Here is a 22,410-nt window from a genome sequence, read left to right as displayed (position 1 = left end):
TGGATTGTTAGGATTGTGTTTGTTGTTATATGGTACTCTCCCAAGCACTTAGTACAGTGCTTTGCACCCTGTAAGGGCTCAATGCATATGATTGAATGAATGAATGAATTTATTGAGTGCTTCCTGAATGCAAGGCTTGATCCTAAGCACTTGGGAGAATACAGTGCAACACAGTGGGTATGTAGACACCAGGTTTATTAAGTCCAGCCCATGCTAACTGTTATCCTCATATTATTTTATCAGAAAATAATTTATCCTCATAATATTTTATCAGAAAATATTCCTGAACATCATTGATGTCACTTGTCAAAACACGATAACTGTTGAGGGAAAAAATCATTTGAAAGCTCAGTTCTCTCTTTTCAAATAAAGGTTTTTTCCCCCCGCCCCCTCAGGTGGCACTTCTTATATCCTGAGTTCTCTCACACCTTGATTTACTCATGAACTGTGCCTGTAGGCGTTCTGGAAATCAGGAGCAAATGCTGGAGAGTAGAGAAACTGAGGTCAGGTGGTAGGAGCAGCGTGGCATGGGGCAAGAGCCCGGGCTTGGGAGTCAGAGGTCGTGGGTTTTAATCCCCGCTCCACCATCTGCATGCTGGGGGATTTTGGGCAAGTCACTTAACTTCTCTGTGCCTCAGTTACCTCATCTGTAAAATGGGGATTAAGACTGTGAGCCCCACATGGGACAACCTGATTACCTTGTATTTACCCCAGTGTTTAGAACAGTGATTGTCACATAATCGCTTAACAAATGCCATGATTATTATTAAATGGCCTGAGGGGCATTGCCTTACAGGCATCATGTGAGTGTGTAAACAAAACCTTGAATCCTGGGAGAAAAGAGAAGGAACTGAAATAGAGGTTTGGAGACACAGAAAAGAAGAGATTTATCAGAGGGAAGAAAGTCAGCGGGGAAAGTTCCCGGTAGAAGGGGAATATAGGTGAGGGGTAGGGTGGGGGAGAAACACAAAGGGAGTCCAGAAAGGCGTTCTGGTTTTTGTAAAAAAATAGAAAAAAGAAAAAAATTGAAGTGAGACCCTTCAAGTATCTCTTCTCTGTCCTCTGCCAGCACTGTCAATCAACCATTGGTATTGATTGATTCATTCAGTGGTATTTGAGTGCTGAATGCAGAGTGCACAGTAAGTGGGAGAGTACAGTGCCGCACAGTGGTTTTCATGATCTCTGCCCGCAAAGAATTTGCAATCTAGAGGGAAAGAGAGACATTAAAATAAGTTACCAAGTATAAGGATATGTACATAAGTGCAGTGAGGCCAAGGGTGGGGTGACTCTCAAGTGCTTAGGGAGATTGGAAACTGCAAAGGGGATACAGAAGGAAAGGCAAGTAGGAGAATTGAGGACCTAGGTTCTAATCCTGCCTCTGGCACACGTCTGCTGTGTGACCTTGTGTGACTTCTCTGAGCCTCATCTTTAAAATAGGGATTATGACTGTCAGCCCCATGTGAAACAGGGACTGTGTCCAACATGATTAACTGTATCTACCCCATTGCTTAGAACAATGCTTGGCACACAGTAAGCGCTTAGCATGTACTATTATTATTAATGATAAAAGGCAACTGGGGAACGCACACGAGAAGAAAAAGTATGTTCTCTCTTCTCAAAGTGCATGTCATTTAATAGGGACAATTGAACGCTAATTATCAAACGTACACCAGATCAAAATGTAAGAGCCTAGATGCAGATGATTAAAGAATTCCACAAAATAGACCTAGATGCATGAATACAAAAGTTGCTAATGGAGTTAGTGACACGGAAGGTTTTGCACTTGACTCATTTTGTGGTGTTGTGTTCAGGGCTCAGAAGAAGGCCATGGATCCACGGTGGCCGCCCACTACAACGAGCTTCAGGAAGTCGGGTTGGAGAAACGGAGCCAGAGTCGCATCTTTTACCTGCGAAATTTTAACAACTGGATGAAGAGCGTGCTCATCGGTAAGCTTGCCTTGTTTAGAAATCTGTAGCGAAACGTTATAAGGGCCGATGCCGACGGGTGTTCTAACACAGTGATCATTCATGTATTAGAGTCGGAGAAATCTAAAGCCAGGATGCAAGCTTTCTCAATTGCAGACGAGAAAACCGGGAGCCTTCTTCACATGAGAAAGTAATTTTTAAGTGCTTTTTTTAAAGCTCAGTTAGTGGGGCTGTCTAGGAAGCTTTTAAGAAACTATTTAGAAATGTGCAGTGTTTTCTTTAGCCACTTGTAAATCAGAGGAAATTTGTAGGCTGTTGAAGTTTTTCTCAGTTTTCTTCACCCAAAGTGTGATTATCGCTTACATTTCAGTGGAGATTGAAAGCTTTTCACGTTGGGTAAGAGGAGTAGTTACATTCCATGGACATTCCTGCCTGCAAGTTCCCAATGAAGTCTGACAGGCAGAAATACAGCGCAGCCATGCCAGATGTCTCTGCATTTAAAACAAAAAGAAACTCGCTGGCCAGCTCTGCTTCTCGGTGGCCGTTCATTCGTTCGGTCGTATTTATTGAGCGCTTACCGTGTGCAGAGTTGTGATGGGAAGAGCAGAGCTATTGGTCGGATCCACGGTTACGAAGAAACTCTCACCTCTCTCACTTGGAGGCCGTTCTACACTTCTCCCCCTCCGCTCCTAGCTTCCATCAGGGTCTTGAATAAAGTGCGCTGTCTTCAGAGCTTGGCATCCACCAAATAAAGAAGCACTCCCAGCCCATAAGATCACACAGAGGAAAGAGCGCTGGAAATATTTACCAAACTGAGTAGTCAGAAGAAGCTCTTCGTATACAAAAGATCTGCAGATAAGGAGAGATGAGAACGTTGCGTTACTAGAATAAGTAGGATGGAAGGGCTTCGGTGGGATCTTTCAGGTGCTGACTGGGTATAAAACTAAAGGCATGGCTTCTGACGACTACTCCCCCGGCCCCCAAACTCTCCGTCGTGATTTTGGAGTCTTGGGGTCCCATTAGTATGATGGTCTTTTGTAGCATAAGCCACCTACAGCTGAGTGAGCGTAAGGCACTGCTGACATTAGGGTTATGAGCCAAGGAATGTGTTACAGCACAAAGTAGATGAAGATAATATGAAGCCAGGCATGACAGATCGCACTCTCAGCCGTAGCAGCACCTTCAAACTCAACGATTGGTGTTTACTCTGTGCAGGGGGCTGAACCAAGAACACAGCATTGTTTGCCGTGCTTATAATTAGGGTGATTCCACTCTCCTTTGAGGAAGATTGCCCCACCTCCAGATGGGCCAGCACTCAATTTTAGGATTTTCAGTCAAGGGAAAGCTCTAATTTTTTCTGTTTTTGTTTTGGGGAAAAAAAAAAAAGAAATACCTGTGTTAAACTTTCTGAAGGAGCATGCAGTGTAGACCTCTTTCCTTATCATGGTTGTTCAGTCAGTGGTAAGCGTGTTGTGGCCAGGGAATGGGTCTGTTTATTGTTGTATTTCCGGAGCATTTCATACAGTACTCGGCACACAGTAAGTGCTCAATAAATACGACTGAATGAGTGCTTGCTGTGTTAAGTGTTTGGTAAAGCTCACTATGACAGAGTTGGCAGAGAAGATCCCTGGAGGGGGGAGACAGACAATAAAATGCTCATTTGTATATATTTTTTACTACCGTATTTATTTTATTGAGGTGTACATCCCCTTGATTCTATTTACCGTGATTAAGTTGTCTTGTTTTTGTCCATCTGTCTCCCCCGATAAAACTGTAAGTCTGTCATTGGACAGGGATTTTCTCTCTCTCTTACTGAATTGTACATTCCAAGCGCTTAGTACAGTGCTCTGCACATAGTAAGCGCTGAATAAATACTACTGAATGAATGAATAAAATAAATTACAGGTAGGGGAGACTGGGGATCTGTAAATAAATGCCGTGGGACTGGAATGAATATTTGTTGTGGGTGTGTACAGTGCGATCTCTGAATACTGTGTATTTCTGAAGAACTGTATTAGTTTAGCTTCTTAAAATACCCCAGTTTTTTTGGTATAAATGTAAAATGAGAGGCTGAGGGTTTGTATCTACTTTCTTTCAGGGGAATTTATAGAGAGGGTGCGGCAGAAAAAAAAGCGGGACATCACTGTGCTGGACCTGGGTTGTGGCAAAGGGGGAGACCTGCTCAAATGGAAGAAGGGCAAAATCAACAAACTGGTTTGTACTGGTAAGCAGAAACAGACGGCTCCGGGAAAGCAGTAGTCCGTGGGCTGACTTCATGGGAATGTGGGATTTATTTTTTAAGTGCTTACTGTGTGCCAGGCACTTTACTGAGCTCTGAGATGGATTCAAGCGAATCGGGTTGGACACGATCCTTGTCCCACTTGGGGCTCAGAGTCCCATTCCCCATTTTACAGATGAGGTAACTGAGGCACAGACAAGTGATCTGCCAAAGGTCACACAGCAGGCAGGTGGCGGAGCTGGGATTAGAACCCAGGTCCTTCTGACTCCCAGGCCCGGGCTCTATCCACTGTGTCATGCTGCTCCTGGAGCCATTGTAAATCCTAATGACCTTGACGTTTTAGGTGTGATTTCCTGATTTTTCTGGAAGGTTCTGTTGTAGGGTTTGGCCCTGCAGTCATTATTTTTAGAGCACCTCTTAAAACAGCACCATCAGCTAATGAAATAATAATAATAATGTTGGTATTTGTTAAGCGCTTACTATGTGCAGAGCACTGTTCTAAGTGCTTGGGTAGATACAGGGTAATCAGGTTGTCCCACGTGAGGCTCACAGTCTTCATCCCCATTTTACAGATGAGGTCACTGAGGCACAGAGAAGTTAAGTGTCTTGCCCACAGTCACACAGCTGATAAGCGGCAGAGCTGGGATTCGAACCCATGACCTCTGGCTCCCAAGCCCGGGCTCTTTCCATGAACCACGCTGCTTCTCATAACCTTTGTAGCGTCCCATCGATTCCCATCTCCGTCGGGTGTTCTGACTGTAAGCCCGTCAAATGGCAGGGACTGTCGCTATCTGTTGCCGACTTGTTCATTCCAAGCGCTAAGTACAGTGCTCTGCACATAGTAAGCGTTCAATAAATACCATTGAATGAATGAATGAAAGGTTTGCCCAGGAACCCTGGGCTAATTGGTGATTAATTAGTTTGTTTAGCTTGAGTTTTTAAAGAGCACTGTAGTTTATCCAGCCGATTTGTTTGCACGCTGATATTTTGGTTTAACTCCATCTCAGCCACGTTTTTGGTGGGAGGGAGAAGTTTTTTTCCTTTGCCGTTGATTGCAGAGTTTGGAAACTTGGGTTTTCCTGAGTCTGGAACGTCCTTGTCTTTCCCACCCTTACCCCGATCTGTCTTCCTCGATTTTTCTCCCTCCACCAATACAATCCTAGAATTATTTCCTTCATTTACGAGGTATGCAGTAATCCCATTTCCCAGAGAAAAAAAACATTTCCTGGCCTACTACGTGTATATGTGTAAGAAAGACCATAACGTGATCATATAAGTAAGCTGGTTGTTTTCCTCTTGATAAAATTGATTGGATAGTACTCTTTATTTTCATTCTGCCTGAAGACCTTTTGTGATATGGACTTCTTAGAGTTTTTCCACCTCCAAAATGGATTTATCCATAATTCAGTGACTCTGTGGAATTTAGAATGGTATATTTCATTAGCTTTTACTTTGTCTTCACTTTCTTCTATAGCTATTTTTTCCACTAAAACCAAATTAGCTTAGTTCCTTAAAGGGTTTCCAGTGCTTCATCAGAATACCGCAGGCCCCGCCGCCCCCTTCCCCACCCCCGCTCCCCCCCCAAAAAAGTGTCAGGAGCACTTGCATCAGGACAAACACCTCTCTGTTCAGGTTCAATAAAACTGACTACATTTTTAATGCTGGTATTTCGGGCGTGATGACATTTTAGATTTGTGTCATTTCTGTCGTTCCGAGTCAGTGACGCCGAAACGTTAGTCTGTGCAGCGTTTATTTAATTCAGCTTTTTTTCCCTAGATATTGCCGATGTTTCGGTCCAGCAGTGTCAGCAGCGGTATTCTGACATGAAGAGTCGCCTTCGTGAGACTGACTACATGTACGATGCCGAATTTGTAGCAGCGGATAGCTCAAAGGTATACTGCTCTCTCCTGCCGCACGTGGTCTGGTAATGTGCCTGAATGTTTGGCATTTTAGTCCAGGCAGAGATCTGAATCCATGATTCTGTCCTTGGAATTTTCCTTTACGTGTCTCAGTGTTATGAAAAAGGTTGTCTCCCACCTTTCCAACTTACTTGAATCTCACCCAGGTGAAGAGACTGGGCACCGAGAGAATCTTTATTGTTCGCCATTTGGCCACCTCTGTCGTAGGGGGTTCAGCTGGGGTGGTGGTGCTTATGGCTAGGGAAGCAGCGTGGCTCAGTGGAAAGAGCCCAGCCTTGGGACTCAGAGGTCATGGGTTGGAATCCCTCCTCTGCCACTTGTCACCTGTGTGACTGTGGGCAAGTCACTTCACTTCTCTGGGTCTCAGTTCCCTCATCTGGAAAAGGGGGATTAACTGTGAGCCTCACATGGGACAACCTGATGACCCTGTATCTACCCCAGCGCTTAGAACAGTGTTCTGCACATAGTAAGCGCTTAACAAATACCAACATTATTATTATTAGGGGGGTCACTTTTGCAATTTAACGTTGTGTGGAGAGCAGAGTCCTCTCAGAGGCCCTGGTGGGAGCCAGACTGGTAGAGGCAGCCGCCTCTGCCCACAGAGCACCCGCATACACTGGGCTCCAAGCTGGCCGCCCTCCGGGACCCCAGTAGCGGCTGAGGGCGGGGTTGCCAGCAGCATCCACGGCTACCTTTGAGGTAGGTAGGAAGCCACCATCCCGGGCGTGCGTGCCCGTGCTTCCGCAGAGAGATTGGCTGTCGAAGACGGTCCTTGAGCTGCATTTGGGCCACCCCTGGGCTGCCTTAGGACGTTACAGAGGTCTCCGGCTTTTTAGGATTAAATGGTCTGGGCAGCGCAAACGCACAGATAAGTAGAACAGAGTGCTAATGACAGACACGTGGCGTGCCCAGGAAGAGTAAACACAATAGAAACATCTAAAGTAAGGTTCTGAGTTGTCACAGGGGCGTGTTAAGAGTGGCCAAATGAAAAAGGATTACTTTGGAAAGGCTTTATGAAGGGTGCTGTGTAGGGATTATGGAAAAAGAGCCATTTGAGTAAGGAGAAGGGCATGAAACTGTTGCCAAATTGTACATTCCAAGCGCTTAGTACAGTGCTGTGCACATAGTAAGCGTTCAGTAAATACTATTGAATGAATGATACCTAATTTAGCAGGAGAGCCGGGGTGGAGAGACCTCGAACAACTAGTAGTCGTGGTACTGATTAAAATTCCTGGAGAGAAATCAGGTGAAATCAGACCTGGACCCTATCCCTTGTTGGGGCGGTGCACGCATCCTCCGATAATTGCTCTGCACCCAGAAAGTGCTTGATAAATTACGAGGGGGGAAGCTGTTGGTGGAGAGTCTGGAGACCTAAGATCAGGTTTTTTATTTTTATCCAAGTGGCAACTCAGAGGCATTTTTGAGGAGTGATAATGACAATTATGGTATTTGCTAAGCGCTTACTTGGCATCAAAGTACTGTTCTGAGCACTGGGGTAAATACAAGATAATCACGTGAGAGCCAGTCCCTGTCCCAAAAGGCGCTCACAGTACAAGTAGGTATCGAACAGGTAATTGAATTTCCATTTTGCAGTTGAGGAAACTGAGGCCCCAGAGAAGTGAAGCGACTTGTCCGAGGTCACACGGTATGCAAATGGAAGGGCCGGAATTAGAACCCACATCCTCTGACCACCCCCCCGGGCCCATGCTCTTTCTATTAAGCCAGGCTGCTTCTCTAGTGATGGGATCACCTGAATCAACAAAGAAAATATTTGATAGACTGGGAATTCGCTTCTCTATGTCAGTTAGAGTAGGTATCATAGAAGAGGCGGGGATTTTTTAAGACTCAAAAATATGGAAGCCTGACAGATGAGTGCCAGTTTTAAGATCTTTTTTTTTAAAAAAAAAAATTTATACATGTTAGGCTCTTGCTCCATGCTAGGCACAGTATTAGGTACTGGGGAAGATTCCAGATAGTTTGGCCACAGTCTGTGTCCCACATGAGGCTCATAGTCTTAATCCCCATTTTACATATGAAGTAACAGGCATAGAGAAGTTAAATGCCCAAGAGCACACAGTAGACAAGGGGTGACGCTGGAATTAGATCCAGGTCTTCGGAGTCCGTGACCCTATCCACTAGGCCACTCTGCTTCTCAGTTATTCTGTTCTCAACCCTGAATAAATGTTTACCATTTCTAATGGTGCACTGTTTGATTGAATTCTTTTTATGCCCCAATTTGTGCTTTTAAAATTTTACCAAAATAAAATAGGTGTCAATTCATTGATTTCACGGAAGAATAGAATCATGCCGCGAAGCAATGATCCTGGAAATATTTAATTTAGGTATTTACGAATGCATTTGAAAAACTTAATTAGCCTGTGTGTAGGGGATTTTTTTTTTAAACTTCAGAATGGGTTCTCAGTGTATTTTTACGGAACGTTTGGGGAATTACAACGTCTGAATGTACAGTTAAATCAAAACCTGTAGTATGTTTTTGAGGAATGATTGTTCTATATTTTCTCCAGGCTTTGGTTTCACTTAAACTTGATGCCATTTGTGAATTTATTTCAGGAGCTCTTGGCCGACAAATTTAGTGATCCAGAGATGCGCTTCGACATCTGCAGCTGTCAGTTTGCCTACCATTACGCGTTTGAGACATATGAACAGGCTGATATGATGCTTCGAAATGCTTGTGAGAGACTTGGCCCAGGAGGCTATTTTATTGGGACAACTCCAAATAGTTTTGAGTTAATGTAAGTGTTCTTCTTGTGTTTTAAAGATCTGATCTGTCCCAGTGCCTGATTGCCACACTCCCCTGTTCAAATACCTCACTGAAAGCATTGCTGTATTTTTATCTAACCAAATTGTACAGGGTTATACTATATACGGAGACATAATTCCTAATATCTTACCAGTAGAAGTGTAATGCGTTCCATCGATTCTTCTGATCCTTTACTGTTTTGTGGTTCATGTGGTTTTCCTGTTCTGCACACACTGTGGATGGATGACTATGAGTGTTAAGATTTATCTCCTTCCAACCTCTAGCACCTCAGTGACCCCCTGAGGTGTTAAACTTCGATTCTCCAAAGCAGGTTGATGTTATGGCAATTCTTGGCAGTTTCTTCCCACTTCGTGGCATCCTGAATCCAAACAGGCCCCGGTTGGTGGGCAAATGTTCCCCAATTCCCTAACCGGCTTTTTGCTAAAACACGGAGAGAAAACACCTGTTCTGGCCCGACCCGGTGGTACACGTTGAACCTACTTGATATTTATGTATAGAGAAAGGGAACCAGCGTGGCCTACTGGAAGGAACACGGGTCTGGAAGTCAGAGGGCCACTCATCTGCTCTGTGCCTCAGTTACCTTATCTGTAAAATGGGGATTAAGACTGAGCCCCATGTGGGACATAATGGTGTCCAATTATGTTGTATCTACCCCGGCACTTAGTACAGCGCCCGGCACATACTACACACTGAACTAATTCCATTAGAATAAAACAGACAACCCAAAAAACCCTTGAGTTGCATCACCCTGCCCTGCCTCTGTGGCCATTTTTGTTCTGAAAAGGTAGTTTGGGTGACATGATGCCAAAGAGACTTTGTGGAAGTAGTTCTAGATTAGAATCTCCTGTTAATTTTAGTCGGTGTATGTTGTGTGTTTGGCAGGTTCCACGGCAGGTCCTTTGTAACTTTTAGGTTGATCCGTTTGGCCATCCGTTGTACCTAATAGCGATTTTATTGTTTTGCAGAAAACGCCTGGAAGCTTCTGATTCCGATTCATTTGGGAATGACGTATACACTGTAAAATTTCAGAAGAAGGGCGAATATCCCCTCTTTGGCTGCAAATACGATTTCAATTTGGAAGGGGTCGTGAATGTTCCCGAATTTTTGGTTTATTTTCCTTTGCTAACTGAGTAAGTGTGTTCTACTGTTCAGACAGTAGGCTTTTGTTGCCTTGAGAAGAAAAAAAGCCAAACTCACTTTGCAAATAGGAATTCTGCACACCAAGTGGAGATAGCTGAGTGTAGCATTTTCCAAGAAACTTAAATTTTATTTAACTAGCTGAAATCTGTTCTTTGCAGGCTTATATATGTGTGTGTCTCTCTGTCTCTAAGGGAGGGACGCACACAAACTCAAAGAACAGTACACTCTCCCTCGCCGTCAGAGCGGGTGGGAGAGTGTGTGTTGTACTCTGTATTTGAGATAGACACTGTCGAAAGTGAAATTTTCATGACGGTGTGTCTCTGACATGGTGCGTTTCCACGTCCTGGTGTGTTATCTGCAGCTCCCGACCCAAGGAGGATAATCCCCTGGCTCTATTAAGCGAATCCTAGCGCATCTCTTCAGTCCTGAAATAATCAACCTTTCTCATGGCAGCATAATGGAAAAAACTCCCACGTGGTTCTCAGGGCACTCAACAACACCCCGATCCCCTGTGGCACAATGCGCTTAGTCTCTTGGCCACCCGTAGTCTCCGCCGATGATACGGCTCCGTCCGTTCCTTTGCGGGATCAGGGTCTGTGGTCTGGACTTGTTCACGCGGTGCTTTGGCCATCTCGGTCTGAGTTCCGTTCTGGTCTAGCGAAGTGTCAGCTGCGGTTTTCTAGAGACACGTCAAGAGCAGATCCAGGAGGATCCCCACGTCGTTATCTGGGCCGCCACTTATTAGAATGACAGTGGAGAGGGAGCGAACCCTGCTTTGGGCTGCAACTGGGCTTCTCTGGGCAGGTTTGTTACCGCCTCATCCTGTCTTTCCTGCCCTTCGTTCCCTTGGATTGACCTTCCGTTCCCCTTCAACCGTTCTTTAAGCGGTTAGTACGTGGTTCTGCCCGCAGTAAGTGCTCAGTAAATAACATTGATTCTGACTCTTGGGACTGTTGATCGCTGTGTCGCAAGAGTGGTTCCAGGCCACCCGAAGAGACATCGCTGCATTTAAGCAGTTGCCTCTGTGGCTGCTGGGAAGCCAGAGGTAGAACACCGCTCTGGGGACTAACCAGAAGTGCTCCCTACCTGCTGCACCACAGACTGCCCGCCTCTCTCAAATTGGGGTTTACGGCACACCAGGAGATCCCTGCCCTCGTCAACCCAGTTATGCCACCCAAGAGACCCTGGGTGGCACTAACCTCCATTCACAGAAACCACAAATAGCCTTTGTGCCCGAATTGGGATCGTTTTCAGTCCCTCCCAGGCGGTCCGTTTCCAGTCCTCACCCGGCCCTCCAAGAGCAGGATCCATATCTAATTCCCACCTGTACCTCTTGCTTCGTGGCATAATACGGCATCCTACAGGCAGTAAACATTGACTACTCCGAAGTTTGATGTCCAGACTTATTGGGGTTTATAGGGGTTGCCTTGCTGAGTTACCTGTGCAGTGTCACTCTAGAGGAAAAATTTAGTTTGCCTCTTAAGGTTCCACAAAGGGACCCTTGTATTGCCAAAGGTAAGGAGGAAGGTTGTGGGAAAGTCAAGTGGAAAGTTTTAGTAATAAGCACAGCGGTGCTGCCGATTTGCGTTAACCACAGGAGGTCTCTGTGAGTCAGAGCTTCTCATTTAAATGATTTTGAGAAGGCAATTCAAATACTTTCACTAACTAATCCAAACCGTCTCTTCATAGGATGGCAAAGAAGTACAACATGAAACTGGTCTTCAAGAAGACATTTTTGGAATTTTATGAAGAAAAGATTAAGAATGTGGACAATAAAATGCTCCTGAAGCGAATGCAGGCTTTGGAGGTAAATATTTTCATTCATTCAGTCAGTCGTTATTGAGCGCTTACTGTGTGCAGAGGAATGTGTATTAAGCGCCTGGAATCTACAGTTTGGCAACAGAGAGACAATCCCTGCCCAGCACCGGGCTCACAGTCTAAAAGGGGGAGACAGACAGCAAAACTAAACAGTCGGGCATCAATACCATCTAAACAGATAAATAGAATCATAGATATATACACATCGTTAATTAAATAGATAATATATACAAATAGACATAAGTGATTTTGAAAGTCATTTTTGAAAATGCCCACAACCTTGCTTGGGTTTTTATAAAAGTTATTTTCAAACTCTTGGTATACTTTAAACTTACAGGCACCTCCAGGATAACAGTAATAATTTAGATGAAGCATTTTCATGTTGAAGGGCTGTGTGGTTTTGCATTGTCAACTGGAGAAGATGAGGGATAGGGTACAGAAGGTGGACACTTGCTGTATTTTGTATTTTTGAGATTTTTAGGTGAGCTGTCCCCTAGTTTAATAACAGCTGGCACACAAAATGGCAAACTCGGGGAACTGAGCCTAATAAAAATTAGATTGGTGTGTGTATTTCTGTCTGTAACGTACCACCGGTTGGAGGATTGCAGCCTAAATGAGACTTCCTTCAGCCACGTTACAGATTAGACAGATCTTTCCGTATCAGTTCCCGTAGCCCAGAGGGAAATAGCCAATCAGTCCTATTTCACTCTATCAATGCTGTTTATTGAGCGCTTACTAGGTGCATAGCACTGTCTTCATTCAGTCGTATTTATTGAGCACTTACTCTGTGCAGAGCACTTTACCAAGCGCTTGGAATGTACACTTTGGCAACATAGAGACAATCCCTGCCCAACAACGGGCTCACGGTCTAAAAGGGGGAGACAGCAAAACAAAACACTCTGCTACGTGTCTGGAAGTGTACAGTGCAACAGAACTAGCAGACTCGTTCCCTGTCCACAATGGTCTTTCCATCTAGCAAGGCTCTTGTTTTGCCTCCGCCCTAAAATGAGTGGAATTTAAGGCATTTTGTATCGTGTCCCAAGCCCTAAGGAGAGTGAGACTTGTGAGCAAAACCTTTTCCCTTCTCAGGTCTGAAGGTCTTTTCCCTGCCCTCAGCTTACACTGAAAGAAACTATTTTTGATGGGGTTTTTTTCCTCTCCTATTCATCATACGGAATATAGGGTCTCAGATCAAATCTCCACTATTTATATTCTGTGCCATTGATCATCCCTTGTTTTCTAAGGGCACGCAGTCATCCTATAAAACAAGCGTTTTAAACTCCGCTTTGTGGCAAATTCCCTTTACAATTCACATGCCCCGCATGGATGCACATAGCAGTTTCCCCGGTCATCGTGTTGCGTTCTGTCAGCATTGTTTTATGTTGTCGGAAAAGCGTCCCCCCTTTAGCTGGTTCTGTCCTGCGAGTGCCATAAAAAGGCAAGGAAGAACTGAGTGTACTTTCAGTCAGCACCGAATTGGGTAGGTTTACTGCTTAATTCCCTCCTTGAAGATCGCGGTGACTTAGTGTCCCGATTTCCAGTCTTATATTTTTTAATTTGTATTTTCGGGTACGCTTGAGTTTATTTGATGTTATTTTTAAATGGTCTCAACTTTTACACCTCCATCATCAAATTTGATTTTGACGTTCAACTTCTTGCGTATTGGCTCATGTATATGTGTAGTGAATTTATCTTAGATTTCATTCACTGCACTCGTCTGAATTTGCCTAACTTTTTTTTTTTGGTTTTGAAAGAGTAAAAACCATCTCTGAGAATGAGGGGAGTCAAGTGCTGAGTGTGTTTTAGAAGCCGTAGCTGGAAGATGGTTTTGACGATGTTATTTAATACGCTGCTCTGCACACCGTAAGCGCTCAGTAAATCTGATTGATGCCAGCCATTTCCAACCACAACCAACTAGATTATGGCAACAGGAATGAACTGAATCATTTTGGTCATTAATTTACTCTTCCATTAAGTGCTTGCAGGCGAGTGAGGTTACAGGGACCACGTCTAGCACTTCTATTATATTGTACTTTCCCAAGTCCTTAGTAGAGGGCTCTGCCCCCAGTAAGCACTCAATACATACTGTTGCTTGACTGAGTTAAGCATCCTTTTGCTCAAGAAAATGGACCCCATGAGCTAGGAAGAGGTCAGAGTGCAGACAGGAGCCGTGAGGTGGAAGAGAAGCAACAGACGGAGATCATCCAACCAAAATAACCCCTGAATAAGAGAGTTAACGTTTTCTGCGCACTTGTTTTAACTTGGATAGGATTCTGCACCAAGTAAACCATCCTGTCCTGATGGGGGAATAGTTTCTCTTTAGTCATGAGGAGGACATCTACATTCTTCTCTGCCCTTCCCCAACCCCTCGCCTCACCATTGTGTCCTTTTCCCTGCTGTTGTAATTTAACCTTCATAACAAGTAGAACCTGGTTTGAGCAACATTCAAGAAACCAGGAAATGAATGTTTTCATTACTGAGTTGCCACTAAATACAGCCGCTTCCTTCCTGCTCCAGGATCACATGATAACTTTACAATGTGCTCTGTTTGAGATTGTCAGGCCTTCTAGCTCCTTCCTAGGGTAGGGGCGATCATCTTCCCTATTTCATCAGGGCAGAGCAAAAGTTGACCTTTAAGACTGAAGCGGGAGTAAGGGAAAATGAGCCAAAGGTGTTTGGGTGGCTGGTTCTTTTCTGTTTTAGTAATAATAATAATGTTGGTATTTATTAAGCGCTTACTATGTGCAGAGCACTGTTCTAAGTGCTGGGGTAGATACAGGGTAATCAGGTCGTCCCGCGTGGGGTTCATAGTCTCCATCCCCATTTTCCAGATGAGGTAACCGAGGCACAGAGAAGTTAAGGGACTTGCCCACAGTCACACAGCTGACAAGTGGCAGAGCAGGGATTCGAACCCATGACCTCTCACTCCCAAGCCCGCACTCTCTTAGTTCATCCAGTTTCCAGACACAGTGCTCCCCGATCCTAAAACTCAAACCACAATATGTGAAACCTAAACAACTGAGGGCAGCTTGTGGGACGAGCCTCACATTCTCTTCTGATATCTTAGGCTCTTCTCTTGGACGTCATGGTGCCAGATTTTTGGGGTTCCCCCCTCTCTCCTTTCAAGAACACCCAGCTCCTGACCTCTCGAAGCTGGCCTGCAGTCCCCGAGGCCCTGTCCTTTGAGAGGGAGTGAACTTCCAACTTTGCCATCCCTCTGCCTCTCGGACTAAGTGTGGCTCAGTGGAAAGAGCCCGGGCTTGGGAGTCAGAGGTCATGGGTTCGAATCCCAGCTCTGCCACTTGTCAGCTGGGTGACTGTGGGCAAGTCACTTCACTTCTCTGCGTGGCTCAGTGGAAAGAGCCCGGGCTTTGGAGTCAGAGGTCATGAGTTCGAATCCCAGCTCTGCCACTTGTCAGCTGTGTGACTGTGGGCAAGTCACTTCACTTCTCTGTGCCTCAGTGGCCTCATCTGTAAAATGGGGATGAAGACTGTGAGCCCTACGTGAGACAACCTGATTCCCCTGTGTCTACCCCAGCGCTTAGAACAGTGCTCTGCACATAGTAAGCGCTTAACAAATACCAACATTAATTCTCTGGGCCTCATTGACCCCATCTGTCAAATGGGGATGAAGTCTTTGAACCCCACATGGGACAACCTGATTACCCTGTATCTCCCCCAGCGCTTAGAACGGTGCTCTGCGCATAGGAAGCGCTTAACAAATACCAGCGTTATTAACTAGTCGATTCAGTCTGTAGGTCTGGAGAAGCAGCATGGCTTAGCGGACAGAGGACCGACCTGGGAGTTGGAAGGACCTGGATTCTAATTCTGGCTCCACCGCATGTCTGCTGTGTGACCTTGGGCAAGTCACTTAACCTCTCTGTGCCTCAGTTACGTCATCTATAAAATGGGGATAAGAATGTGAGCCCCATGTGGTTGAGACACGATCCTACCCCTCCAGGAGCTTTCATTCTCACTGGGGAAGTTGAATACAAAATAATTTCAAATCAGAGGAAAAAGAATGAAAAGATGTCTTTGTGGATGGATAAATGCTGATTATAAACAGAGGATGTAAGCTTTTGTTCCGAAGTTCTGGTGGTTGAGAGTGCACCAGGCCATAAAAATGGCGAGGTGGCATTTGGAATATTATTTTTATTTATGTTGGTATTTATTAAGCACTTACTACATGCAGAGCACTGTTCTAAGCGCTGGGGTAGATTCAGGGTAATCAGACTGTCCCACGTGAGGCTCACAGTCTTCATCCCCACTTTACAGATGGGGTCACTGAGGCACAGAGAAGATGAGTGACTTGCCCACAGTCACACAGCTGCCAAGTGGCAGAGCCGGGATTCGAACCCATGACCACTGACTCCCAAGCCCGGGCTCTTTCCACTGAGCCACGCTGCTTCTCTTATTAAGCCCGTTGCTCAGTACAGTGCACTTCACCCAGTAAGCACTCAGTAAATACGATTGAATGAATGACCCAAAGTGAAGAAAAATTAATCAGCAAATTCTCTCGGGAGAGATCGGATCCCAGAAAGGCTTTTGAAGATGGGGGAGGGAGCCCTAGTAAGGGATCGGAGGTGGGAGAAGTGGGAGTGAGACACAGTGAGTAGGTTAACGTGAGGAACAAGAAGTGGGAGCAGGAATGTAGTGGGAGAGGAGAACTGATGGAGTGCCTTGAGGGGGAAAGCAGTTTCTTCCATTCGAAAAGGTAAGCAAAAACCGATTGCTGTCTAAATTTGTTTTCTGGCATCTCTTCGGCGGTAGTTCGTGTCTTATGTTAATAGACAAAATGTTTTCAAACCAATGAGAATGATAAAAGTCTTCAACGGACAGAAGGAATTTGTACGCTCCACTCCAGGCAGTTAATTTCTCCGCATCCCTCCAGGCCCATTTTCCTTCCGTCCTTAGTTACCTGATAGAGAAGCGACGTGGTCTGGCGGAAAGAGTACGGGCCTCGGAGTCAGAGGACCTGGCTTCTAATCCCAGCTCCATTACTTGGCTGCAGTGTGGTCTTGGGCAAGGACTTAACGAAGCAGCGAGGCTTAGTAGAAGGAGCCTGGGCTTGGGAGTCAGAGGTTGTGGGTCGTAATCCCGGCTCCGCCATTTATCAGCTGTGTGACTTTGGGCCAGGCACTTTAACTTCTGTGCCTCAGTTCCCTCATCTGTAAAATGGGGGTTAAGACTGTGAGCCCCACGTGGGGCAACCTTACGTTGTATCTACCCCAGCGATTAGAACAGTGCTTGGCACATCGTAAGCACTTTAAATACCATCGTTATTATTACTATTATTATTATTATTATCCAGTTCCCTCATATGCAGAATGGGGTTTCAGTACCTGTTCTCCCTCCTCCTCAGACAGTGAGCTCCATGTGGGACCTGATCATCTAATATCTGCCCCGATACTAGTACGGTGCTTGGCACATAGTAAGCACTTAACAAGTATCACTACTATTATTATGATCCATGGCTCAGGACCTGAGCATTGTTTGCATGCGTCTGGCATGTCCTGGATTTTCCTTCCTCTGATTCGGAAGATTCTGGATAGTAGTTTGGACCTTTGGATCCGTTGTTCCCGGGTCACGCTTGGGTGGGAGGGCTTTAAATCGCAGTTGCGTTTTTCTTGGCCTTGCCTTCTGACTGCCTTCCCAATGGTTTTTTGGGGGTTTTCTAGTTTTTGTTGTTGTTATTTTCCGCTGGTTGAGATTGAAGGGGATTTAAAGATTGTCAGTGTCTCACACTAGTTTTGTTCTGGGAGAGGTGACTTCAGCTGATTATTTCACTGACACTGATAAAAAGGCTTTGTGTTCTCCTTAGTTTGAGAGCCCTCCCCTCTTACCAGAAACTTCCATAAAGTTGTAAAAGGAGGTAGCTTGCAATTTTCTTGTCTTGGATTAGAAAATTCGTTTTTATAATTAGTGTGTGGCATGAAACAAACCTTTCCCCTTGAGTGCGTTTTAAAAATCCATTCAAATTGAGATAAGGGGGTCAGGTTTCCTCCATTGGAAAGGAACTCTAGGTGAGGGGAGAAATTGCTATCTTTCTCATGCTAGATAATTTCAAATCAGTTTCTTTTGTCTTGAAATTTAGGTTAGCAGTAACATCTTGGCAGCAGAAATCACTCTCACTAAGTTGATCTGTTTCTCTTCCTAGCCATATCCTGCGAATGAGCATTCCAAACTTGTTTCTGATAATATGGAAGATTATGAACATGCAGTTAAGTATATTAAAAATGGCCAAACCCGAATGCCTTTGGTAAGTATCCTTTCAGCAAAGCATTTTCTAGGACATGAAAAGCAGGAATTGAGGTTTAGGAGAAGATTAACCGCCAGTGTGCAGTGATTGCTTGATTATCCGTTTCTCGTATGCAGCCTTGACTGTTTCACTCTTTTTAACCAATCTGAGCAGATAGGGGCTTCAGCCCAGTTTTTACGGTAGTGGACCAGGCCGAGCCCACCAAGCTGCAGGCTCCATCTGGGCTGGGCTTTGATACTCCCTAATGGGCCCTTTCGCCTTCCCTTGTCTTACTAGTAGTAATAGCGTTTACTAAGTGCTTGCTGTGTGCAAAACTGCTACAGTGCTAAGCGCTGGGAAAGGATGTACAAGTGGGAATTAGTCACGGACCCCGTCCCTCGAGGAGGGGTCACAGTCTACGAATACAGATGTGGGGGCCGCTGGAGACGCGGACACATCGGAAGCAATGAAACAAATATTAAAGCAGCATAAGGGACGGTGACAGGCAATTCACACGATAAAAAGGTCAGTGAGGGGACCTCTGGCTAGAAGAGCGGGATTTCTCTTCCTGATTCAAGCCTAGTTAGTACTGATGGATCAGCTGGGGCCAACAAGTGGGAGAGGACTGAACATGAGTGGTTTTTGAATGTGTGTTTGTGTGCGTGCATGCACACTTAATTCAGGTTGGGCCAGGAGAGTTCTGAACCTTTTTAGTCCCCATATCGGGACATTTTGGAGGTGAGCAGAGCTGGGGGCAACCAGATTCAAAAGAGGTTGTCCTAGGCTTAGTTTGATCTGGTGCTGAGCAGATCAGAAGTAGGTTTGGGAAAATAACAGGGGGAGAGTGAAATACCAGACCTAACCACGGCTCCTTGGTGTAGAGAAGCAGCGTGGCTCAGTGGAAAGAGCACGGGCTTTGGAGTCAGAGGTCATGAGTTCGAACCCCAGCTCCGCCACTTGTCAGCTGTGTGACTGTGGGCAAGTCACTTAACTTCTCTATGCCTCAGTTACCTCATCTGTAAAATGGGGATTAAGGCTGTGAGCCCCACGTGGGACAACCTGATTCCCTTATGTCTACCCCAGCGCTTAGAACAGTGCTCGGCACATAGTAAGCGCTTAACAAATACCAACATTATTATTATTATTATTATTAAGCAGCACCGTCAATTATTTTTTTTTCCAGTTTAAGAAGGTAGGAGTAGAATAGGGACACATGGCGCTAGAGCCTCTTACCTCTCAGATTTGGATTAGTCACAGTGAGACAGTTATTTCGCCGCTGCCGCACCGTAGGTAAGTCTCTAAGATGTTTTAAGATGTATATGCCTGCACACAGTAAGCACTCAATAAATATCACTGGTTGAAAACTATGACTTTTTATCTTTCCCAATTTGATCCTCCTAATTTTTTTTTTTTTTTGTATCATTTAGGGTACCTTGAGCAAATCAGAATGGGAAGCTACAAGTAAGTCATTAGGGGCACTTGTTTATTTTGCAAATATTGAAAATGGGGACACAGTCGAAATCTTAGCAGCGTTCTCATCAATTACCTCCGGTGCATCCCATTGAAGGTTGTTGCCTCACTGTTACCTTGTCTTGCAGAAATTGAGGGATCTAGACCTATGTCCACTTACCTAACCCTCAGATTACTAATGCTGCTATCGACAGTGACTGTCATTTTAACAGATTGTTAAATTGTCCAAAGGGGCTCCATTTAGAGCTTTGAAAAGCTAGTAATCCAGTATGATTGTCATATCTTGTTATTTTCAAGCATTACTATAGTAATGCTTTGGAGAAGCAGCATGATGTAGTGGAAAGAACGCAGGCCTGGGAGTCAAAAGACTGGGTTCTGATCTGGCTCTGCTACTTGCCTGCTGTGTGACCTTGGACGAGTTACTCCGTTTCTGGCCCCCTCGGTTCCCTCATCTCCAAGAAAGGGATTCAAAGCCCGATCTCCCTCCTACTTAGACTATGAACCGAATCTGGGACGTGATTGTCTTTTATCCACCCAAGCGCTTAGCGCTGTGCTGGGCACATAGCCCTTAAGAAAAAGCACGATTATTAAAGCAGCCTAGCCGTCCTTCTCTCCCTCTGAGGCTAGGGAGGGGAAAAAGATTTTTTAGAATGTTGATTTCCATCCACTCTCTTTGGCCTCAGCCTGACTGTGGAAGACCGGTTTAATCACGCCAGCTGCAGTTTCCAGGTTGATGGTTTTTGCCCTTTATCGACTTGGTGATTCCCTGACTTCCACCCCTTTGATATGGGAATCTTCGTTCTTTCGGTCTGGCTGGTGCCATCGCCTGGGTCCCTCAAACAGGGGAATGGCAGTCCTCAGAGGGAGGCTCAGAAAGAGCAGCTCGCTGTAATGTCTGGATTTCCACATGCGGGTTTGTGTCTCTGCCAAGACTTTTCCTGAGGGCCTCGGCCTCTCTCAGAATTGATCGATTTGGTGCCGGCCCAAAGTCCCTCCTGACTCCGGAGGCATCAGCTTGGTCTGGTAAGAAAGGCCTCTTAGGAGGCTCGGTTTCAGAGGTGATGGCATGAGATGCTGAATTCTCTTCCTAGATGGGCTTTGGCACCATTCGCTTGTTCTTCCGCCGAGGACCTTTTCTCTACAAAGGCCGCAGCTGCCAAGATCCAGTATTGCTGCCTCCGTATCTTGTCTATTTTGGAAGCCATGTGATGATGCCTTCTAAGGATTCTCAGTGTAGACCCAAGCAATGAATACTGTCACTTTGGCACTGTGATTTAGGTTCCCTCTCCCCCCCCCCCCCCCCAATAGCTGCTTCTGAAGTGTTTTTTGATAGTGCACTGATTTATTTTATTCTGAAATGTGATGATCTTCCACTAATGATAAATTTGCTACCAGGAAATTGCTGTCCAAGTCAGATCATTACTATGTTCGTGCTAGTAAACAGAAGAAGCTGAATGTTTATGGTTTTTTTCCCTCTTCCAGAGTTTATTTGGAGTAGAGAAATTATCATTAGACCATATAGGGTTGGCTGAAATTGGGCTGGCTGGTTATGTGTGGAATTGAGTGAGATTTACATATCTGTAATTTATTTACTGAAGATAATGTCTGTCTTCCCCTCTAGACTGTAAGCTTGTTCTGGGTAGGGAATATGTCTGGTATATTTTACTGTTCCAAGCGCTTAGTTCAGTGCTGAGCACACGGTAAGCCCTCAAATAGGATCGACTGATTCCTAATTATTATTATTTTTTTTTTTTTGCTTTTTTAGGTATTTACTTGGTCTTTGCATTTGAAAAGCAACCGTGAAAATTTGCATCCTGGATGTCACCAGAAGTTCAATTCCATCCTTGTACAGATATGAATGATTTGAAATCAGCTGTGGCAACTTTATTTTATTTTAATTTTTTTTTTTAATTCCTACAAGCGTGCAGGACACTGCCAAAAAAAAACTAGGGCAAGCAAATGTGTCTAAGGTACAGTTGCCTGTCTGTGACAGATGGACTTTGTGTGTATATAAGAACGAGCCTGGGCCTATCTACATCTTTTTAAGCCTATTTTTAAGTAATCCGCTTGCTTTCAGAAGTGTTCAGAAAACATCATTTGATTTTTTTACATCGACCCAGTAGTTCCCAAAATTTGTGTTAGTCTAACTTTTTAACCAGCTGAGAGCCATTACCACGATGCTCCAGTTCATTCAGAAATGTTGTACGTTTACAGTATTTCATTTTATTGAAATTGCTGAACGTGGGGGGGAAGTTCCACGCTTTTTTTGGGTGCGTGCTCGCTGGTGTGGAGTAGTCTTACGTTGTGTTACCAAGATTAAATGAATTTACGTTCTGTACAATTAAAAGTTAGTGTTATTCTGGATGTGTTGATTACGATAGGATGCTTTCAAATATAAATTTTAGAAAGTCTTAAAATTCTAGGTGAGTCATTTAGCCATTTCCTTAGTGCAGTTTAGATTCTAGCTAAAAAGTAGTTACTGTTTGCTGACATATTATGCTACTGAAAATGGATAAAAAATATTTTAGCTGCATAGATTAGAATTGATTTAGAATTTGTAGGCTTTCTCCAGTACTGTCTGTGACTTTTTTTTTTTAAGCAGTAATTTTGAGTGGAATGTGTACTGCCTTCTAAATTTGTTTTGAGAAGTGGAACTACCAAAATAATTATTTCCAAACTGTTACTCATAATGGGTTGTAGATTCCCCTCACTGAGAACACATGGTTATGCTGAAAATAGTCTCCTCCTTTATCTCTAAAGATTGTGTCTGTCTCGCTCCCGTGGCGGTGATTTGAACTTTATCCCTCTTGTGTGGATTTAAGATGCCGTATTCATTTCTTTATAGCAATTAAAAAGAATGTCTCTTGGCATAAGCCCA

The 22,410-nt window shown here is 44.6% G+C and overlaps 1 protein-coding gene across 2 annotated transcripts in view; it reads left to right on the top strand.

Annotated features, from left to right (window-relative positions):
• Positions 1-22,410, top strand: part of RNMT (RNA guanine-7 methyltransferase) — a 31,221-nt gene extending 8,811 nt beyond the window's left edge. For both annotated transcript variants that reach the window (XM_029064280.2, XM_039912129.1), the window contains exons 3-11: positions 1,812-1,947; positions 4,025-4,150; positions 5,942-6,057; positions 8,656-8,837; positions 9,832-9,996; positions 11,696-11,813; positions 17,982-18,083; positions 19,490-19,523; positions 21,298-22,410. In XM_029064280.2, the coding sequence (XP_028920113.1) occupies positions 1,812-1,947; positions 4,025-4,150; positions 5,942-6,057; positions 8,656-8,837; positions 9,832-9,996; positions 11,696-11,813; positions 17,982-18,083; positions 19,490-19,523; positions 21,298-21,335 (1,017 nt within the window). In that variant the 3' untranslated portion in view covers positions 21,336-22,410. The remainder of the gene's footprint in view (positions 1-1,811; positions 1,948-4,024; positions 4,151-5,941; positions 6,058-8,655; positions 8,838-9,831; positions 9,997-11,695; positions 11,814-17,981; positions 18,084-19,489; positions 19,524-21,297) is intronic.

This window comes from Ornithorhynchus anatinus, chromosome 5 (assembly GCF_004115215.2).
Source record: "Ornithorhynchus anatinus isolate Pmale09 chromosome 5, mOrnAna1.pri.v4, whole genome shotgun sequence".
NCBI classification, from domain to species: Eukaryota; Metazoa; Chordata; class Mammalia; order Monotremata; family Ornithorhynchidae; genus Ornithorhynchus; species Ornithorhynchus anatinus.
Note: the sequence above shows the minus strand (reverse complement) of the source record. Positions and strands in the feature narration are given on the sequence as shown.